This window comes from Podarcis gaigeae (genome assembly GCF_964106915.1).
Source record: "Podarcis gaigeae genome assembly, chromosome: 10".
Taxonomy (NCBI): Eukaryota; Metazoa; Chordata; class Lepidosauria; order Squamata; family Lacertidae; genus Podarcis; species Podarcis gaigeae.
In genome coordinates this window covers 52683106-52690605 of record NC_139686.1, presented here as the reverse complement: position 1 = coordinate 52690605, position 7500 = coordinate 52683106, and the positions used below count along the sequence as shown (strand labels likewise).

Sequence of the window (7500 nt, the reverse complement as noted above, 5' to 3'; positions counted from 1 at the left end):
TAAGCCTGTCCCCCTCAGAACCTGTCGGATATTAATACTCAACTGGATATTTTCATCTCCAATTGTTATTCTCTGTGGTCTTTGCAAATGCTATCTACTGGAAGCTGTGACTCTGTGGACAAATTGGCTAGAAATGACTAGGGCTCCTGCTTTGAGAAATGAGTAAGTAGCATATTATTCTCATTCTGTGTTTTCTGCTGTAATATACTGTGGTGGTAACTTTTTAAACATACTAAATGAATATTAAGCAACTAGGTGCATGTTTAAATGATGCAACAATAGGGAAGGTTGGCAGAAAAAATGTTTTACAGTAGAATAGCATGAATGTTAAGAATTTAAGAAGGATCTATAAGAATGAAGATTAAGTATCTTTTCCCCCTTATGGTTAAACAATACAGTGAGGGAGCCAGCTGTTGAAGAGTCTATACTAGAATGTGAAACAATGCAGAACTGAAAAATCTCCAGATACTTTTCAGGTTTCAAAATGAAACTATTTTAATTGTTATACCTAAAACAAATAATAGTCACATAAGCTATTTAGTATTGAGCACAACTTAAAAACCAGAAAACAAATAACTACCACACTCATTTGCGGCAACAGGCCCAAATTAAAGCAATGCAACTACAGTTTTATTTTGCAAAATTCAATAAAACTATTTTTAACAGCTTTAGTTTCAGCAAGGCTATTTTCTCTTCTGATTAAATCCAGATGCTGATAATAAAAATATACCTATTTACAAATTAAGTACTCAGTACTGCGCCATGAACAACTAATTGCTTTAGCTAATGGGAACAATAGGAAACACAAGCATCTCAGCAGTTCAGACAAGACACTCAGCACCCAGTAGGATTTGGTCCCATAATTGAGGGGGGAAAGTGCCCTAATGCCATTTTTAAAAAATTATTAGTAGTAGTAGAAGCAGAAGCAGCATCATTAAAACAAAACAAAAAAGAATTATTCTCTACTTTTTTCTACTAAAGTTGGCTGCAAAGGTAGTTGGATTCCCAATTGATAAATAATGAAAATAGATGAAATACTGAAGAGTACCTGTTATTTAGTTTAAAGTATCAAATGGAAATGTGGTCCCCTATATTGCACTTTTTTCTTTCAGTCTCTGTGAACAGGTCATTCAGTCACACCACCAATTTTTCTATTTGAAAAATTCATCCATTTTATTTTATTTACAATTATCACAGCACCAGCAAACATGAATGTTGCAAAAAGTCACTGTGGTCCTTTCACCTTAACTGAGTTTTGGAACAATTTCATTCTAGTAGGATGCAAAGTATCAAGTAATGTGGCCCTCTGGTGGAAAGCTAAGTATCACATTTTCCTTCCCTGTATCACTCAGGGAAACTGGAGGTGCTTTTTTTTTAGGGAAGAAAAAAGCCATTTTTCCTGGGAAAGATATAGGGGCAACTTTTATAAATACACCACACACCCTTAACGAAGATGTACAATATACCCCAGTGCAGGCAGATCTTTATGAATAAGAAACACATGCATATTTGAAGGTGAACATGCAAGAGAGATAAAAAACAAACAAACAACAAATAATGCTCTGAAAACTCTCCACTTTCTGCAATATCTTAAAAGTGCACAAAATCCACATCAGAGTAAAGGTCACTAAAGGAAATCTAATTTGTAAGAAAACAAACACAAAGCAAAAACAAAACAAAACAAAACTTACCTGCTGTTGTTGCAGATGCAGCAGTTCTACTGTGCTTACTTCAGTGCTCGTGTCACCACTTGATCTTCCATCTCTGCTGCCAGCATCTAATTGGCTGCTTAGAGTGCTCATTCCATTTTGATTCATTGAACTGTTGCTTATTGTCTCTGTCGCAGATTCCTGCATCATGACTTAATACCTAAAAGTGATTAAGAAGTATCAATTAACACACACGTTACACCTTCACACTTCCATTATCAAGATGTCCCTCTCTGCCAATTACAGAGACAGCATCTTTAGAAGAAGGGGAGAGAGGGAAAAATCCTTGCAGAGTCATTTAAGAAGCAAGCAATGCAAGGCAAGGCAATGCAATGCAATGCAAACCTTGCTTTTGTAGACACACTAATTGCTGAAATTACATTTCCTATAAGAAACACTTTGTGCAGTTAAATTTAACAGGGAAAACAAAACCTTATGTACTTGCAGACTGGTCAAATAACATTCACGAACAGCTACATTTTAAAGTTACCTATCAAACCAGTTTAAATGAAGGCACAATTTCACACACTGCTCTGTATTTCTTATTATCTAGCTTTGACAACCATGGATGAGTATACAGCCTTATTTAAAATATTCACTATCTTGATTCTGTCAGAATTTTACAGCATTTCTTATGCAAGGCTGTTGTTTAATGATGCACAGCTAATCATACAAAATTAAAATTTTGTAAGGGTGTTACAAATCATATGGTATCAACCAATGATAAATAGTATAATGGGCTTCTCCTTTTTTGTGACTAAATAAAATTTTGCCTTGGAGGCATTTTAAGAAAAAGCTCCTGCTGCAAACACGTCAGATATTGCCTATTTTTTTAATCAAACGGCTGATATTCATTTATTTTTCTGACATTTAAAACATTTAATACTGTCCTTCCTGGGAAGTAATTAAGCTTATGCATGAGCAGCAATCAAACTGTTCACTTGAAGATGACTTAAAACTCAATTTTAACATAGGCAAATAAATGAAAGATATAAAATTAATTTTCCAAGCATGTATTAGATATGAAAGCTGGAAATAAAATCTATCAAGAATATCACTAATGATTGTGCTAAAAACAGCATAAATTATGCATATTACCTTCTCTACAGTAATAAATGTTTTATCATTTTCACTGCATAAATATACTGTACTTTCAGGATAGCAATGAGATGTCCTGCCAAGATCAGTTGAAATCCATGCAGTAAATAAAGAATCAACATAACCTTACAAACTAGAATCTCAAGTGCATTTTGCATCTGTAAAATGGAAACATCAATTTTTGTTCTCAAAGCTACTAACATTCTACACTGTGCTGAAGGTGCTCTTCGGTTAATTTTCCTGTAATAATGCATACATTACACAGAAAGATTTCCAGGAAACGAAAAGAGCAAACTTTCTGAAATAAGATCTTAAAAGGCACCTCTCCTGGTAGGCAAATAATCTTTTTAAGCAACCTTGGTTAAAGAACACAGATGCTACTTTACCCAACATATTGTTCAACTCAGTTCAGCCTGTGCACAAAAATTTCTTCCTATCAGAGAAAAACACCAAGCAGACCACTACAGCTGAAGCCACTCTTAAGAATGTCAGCTAAACAGCAATATAAGTTTTCATAAAGAAAGGTTTAAAGGGTAAATAGAATAAACATTTTTTTAAAAAAAAAAAACCTTTACATGGCAAAAGTCTAGTTCTGGTCAAGAAGGAAGGACACAAACACAACAAACATGATTACAGTTCACGTAAAATAAAGGGCAGCTGTTACAATCACAGTTAACCACTGTAGAACCAGATGTGTTTAAGAACAAATAGCCCTTGTTAAACAGTCTACAGAACATTAACTAAGAATAAGAATAGAAATGAAAAATGTGATATACGTGAAGATGAATTTTCCAAGAAGAAAAGTAAGCTAATATTCTTTTTTTCCTGAGAATAAGAAGCTAATAAGTATTCAAATTAGGCATAAATTTTACATGCACAGTGTTTAAAATATTCAGAAAAAGGGGTCTGATAGCATTTACTAGGTATATGAGCATTCTAAATAATATCTCCTGCAATTCCACAGACATGTTAAAAACAATATATTTAGACTGCAATCCTACATCCACTTACACAGGAGTATGTCCCCCTGAACCCAATGGGACTTACTTTATGTACATGAGTATAGGATTGTGTCATTTGTTACTAAAATGCATGTAAAACATACATCTCATCTTTTCCAGAGTGTCTCCTAAATTATTTGAGGTGGAGGAATGTCTTCAGACATATTTTTAAAAAACCAACAAAGTAAATATTTGACTACATTTGTGCTGTAGTCAATTACATGCATTAAAAAGATAAACCCAGTGAGCCTGTAGCTTAGCCAGCCAATCAAAATAGTTCATACATTTTTGGAAATCTCTAGCTTCAAAATCAAAATGATTATCTTTGCATATCTGCGATTCTTTGAGGACAGTAAGAAAGAAAAGGGTTAAACATCCTCCAGCTCACGCTAACCAAAAGGTGTATAATGTCTCATGGATTTTGGCATCCTTGGAAAGTCCTAACATGTAGTTTGGAGTTTTAAGCTTATGTTGATCTGTGAGCCTATGCAATCAAGTTGAGCAAAACATGACCAATAAATGGTACTTCTGCAACGGAATACAAAGTCTGAGCTCCCCTTAATGTGCACAGAAAAGGGACAAGGAGAGAGCATAATATTAACTTGGAAGCTATTGATGGTAAAGGAGGAGGGGAAAAAGTGAAAATATTTCCCAAAGTAAGCCACACATGCCTAACATTCTGACATGAAATACAGCTCACATTACCATAATAAAATAGGTTAAAATAAGTAGTCTCTCAAATTGGAGGTTGTACTGGTTAGAGATACACACCATTACTTTGTAATTTTACCGGGGGGGGGGGGCTCCAAGCAGAAGAGGGACTTTGCGGGTAAAATCTTGTTGTGTGGTTAGCATGACTCTGTCAATCCCTTAAAATATTGCATCCTGAAAATATATATATTTAAGGCTGTTGGTATCCTGCAAGCTCTTCTTAAGCTCAAATTCATAAACAGACTAAACCCAAGTACTTGTTCCAATTTTATGACTTTCACTCCAAATTGATTTAAAAATCCCCCCATACTATGATAAAGCATGCCTTTTCACACACTATCCAAGTTCAGTGCATCGTCCTGAAGTTAATTTGTGCATGGATCCCAAATTGTATGACAATTAAGACAGCCGCCTTCAGATACCTCAACTATATTTCACACAAAAGGTACTTCCTGTTAACAGAGAAGTACAGGCTACCACCTGAGCATTTAACAAACAATCAGCAATTCAAGTGGAATCCTCACACTATATAATTAGGTGAATACACTTTTCCTTCCTGCTACATGCTCTCCCTTGCCACTAATCTTAAGTTTTCTCTAGGTTTCTTTAAATCAGCAAGTCACTGTACAGATACTTATTCTCTACACCACTTCCCTTTTGAAACATTAAAGTGACACTGAAACTGACTGCACTAGATTGCATTTTCTCTTCCTAAACAACTTGAATTGAAAGGTTACTTAGTGTAACAATATTTACTTGCAGAATTGTGTTGTTACCAAGGGCATAATGGATGGTGGCTATGCAGGTTTACGCAAGAATGAGTGAAGCATGAGGCATTAGCCATGTGTTTGACATGTTTCAAATTGCTATAATCCAGCATTAAACACACCCAGCAATTCATGCCATTTCTTGCAGCCATAATCTTGAATAAAGCGTGCACAACCACTTATTATATAAATTAGTATATGACTCCCTGTTATAGTCACAACAGTGCTTTTGTGTTTATTTTGCATCAAGATGTGGTCTTTTATTTGTACAAATAGCAGGATAAAAAGACACAGCTCAATTAGACCTCCCTACTTTTATGATAGGGTTGCACAAAATTCTAGACTTGTTTGTTTTGGTGTTTTTTTAAAAAATGAGTTATGTTGGCATAGATTGGAACAGTGTGAAATATTTTCTTCCTTGTGTGATTCCAACACTGCTTTATTGCTTTCCTGGTCTCTGAGCCCTGTGAGGGCCAGGTGCTGTTTTGAACTTCAGAAACATGAATGACTATAGCAAGTGAAAGTTCTGAATCACCACTAGGGGGCCTCATTTTTGAGAGACAGAAGGCTTTATTGCATATGATCAACTTCCTAGACGGAAAAAAGCCTTGGAGTTTTTTTATTCGCTGTTAACAGCCCTTAAAAATCAGTTGACAAGAATGAGAGTCTGGCTAAGTAGGAATGATCTAGCAGCTGTGAGGTACTATCCGATATGTACTTCATTATTTGAAAATAGGTTCATACTTTCTGTTCCTTAAAGCTTGTAACCTACAAACCTCCTAAAATGGAAAACCCAAGTCAGTTCTGTCCATTGTCATAAATGGCTTGCAAACAGTAGCCTAGAAATGGTAAGACAGGATGAAGCTTAATATGATGCCACATGAGTGTACTTAAAAGAGTTTATAAATAAATGTTGACTTCCACAACATATCTGAAGTGTTAAGGTTTCACCTCCCTATCCCCAGCAGATATAATGTGAAAATGCAACTTTAAAAAAAAACCTGGAATGAGCAAGTATAGGATAAAAATTCAAAATGTGATCCAAAGGACCTGGAAATTAGAGCCATGTGCCCTGAGGTTCTCTCAAACAGCAGTCTGTTGTACTGCATAACAAACTGCTTTTGAAACTTAAAAATTAGTTTGTGATACAATATGTGCCCGTAGGCATGTTCAAACCTTCAAATGTGCAGAAAATATGTGTTGCACATCATTTGTGTGTTTTATAAATTTAAAATAAATAGCATACCTCTATAGATCACCTCTCAATTGCAACTTCTACATAAAAAATCATTTTGCCAATAATTAATCATTTCAGATCCCTCCACCAATAATTAAACACACTCACGGAATCTAAAGGACTGTGAGCATATGTGGAACCTCCGCTGCAATAACCCTGTATGTTATAATACACTTTTTCCTGGATTCACTTTAAAAACTAAGACATACCCATCATTCTGCATTTTTAATCTTGACCAGAACTTAGATTTGGGGGGAAATAATATCATAATGTCTTTTTTTAAAAAGTGCTCTCTTTGGCTTGATTCATAATTAATAGCAGGCACAATATATTTGAAATCTAGACTAGTACAGTCAAAGTCTTAAATATGTATGACTGTATAATAAATCAAAATGGCAACTATAAGGCCATTGCTCTGTGTGCAATAAGAAAAACAATACAAACAAGTTTCATTGTCCCCCTCATTTAAATGTGAAGTATGATGCATTTCAAAGACAGACATAAGAATGGGAAGAACTGAATACACTGTTTGGTTGGTGTCCCTAAAATAATTAGGCCCATTGTAACTGAAATGCTTAAAGTACTTTTGGTGGGATTCAAGGAGATAACAACTGTATTTAAGTTAAAATCAAGAGAATCGTCATTTTTAAAAGGCTAAGTTTTTACCTATATACTCAAGCAGAGCTACCTGATTTGGTTAGGTAACTCCAGACATGCAGGGACATGGATGACCTTGCCAGACCAGGATTCCAACATGCAAACTGGTCCTAGTAAGATGCCTACATCAAGCAACTAGGGTGCTGGGTCAGCAACTATACACACAGCACTCAAATGATGGAGAATGAGATCCAGATGCAATTTAGCCATTGTGATCTCCACCAGCAATGCACAGTGTAGATGACAGTGTGTCTTGCCATCTGTCTTACAATGTAGATGGGAATGCATGCAGGCAAACCTCAACCATCTGCCATCTAGGA

At 35.4% G+C, this 7500-nt stretch overlaps 1 protein-coding gene across 20 annotated transcripts in view; it reads right to left on the bottom strand.

Annotated features, from left to right (window-relative positions):
• The window catches only part of FOXP2 (forkhead box P2), a 350478-nt gene that overhangs the window by 178853 nt on the left and 164125 nt on the right, over nucleotides 1-7500 (bottom strand). For 17 of the 20 annotated variants that reach the window (XR_014555348.1, XR_014555350.1, XR_014555351.1 and 14 more), the window contains one exon: nucleotides 1692-1869. Coding sequence is in view for 14 of the 20 variants with exons in the window: in XM_083699205.1 (XP_083555331.1) it covers nucleotides 1692-1859 (168 nt within the window). In the remaining 6 variants the exon portion in view is untranslated. The remainder of the gene's footprint in view (nucleotides 1-1691; nucleotides 1870-7500) is intronic. The other 3 variants (XR_014555349.1, XM_083699191.1, XM_083699202.1) reach the window with 1 other exon arrangement.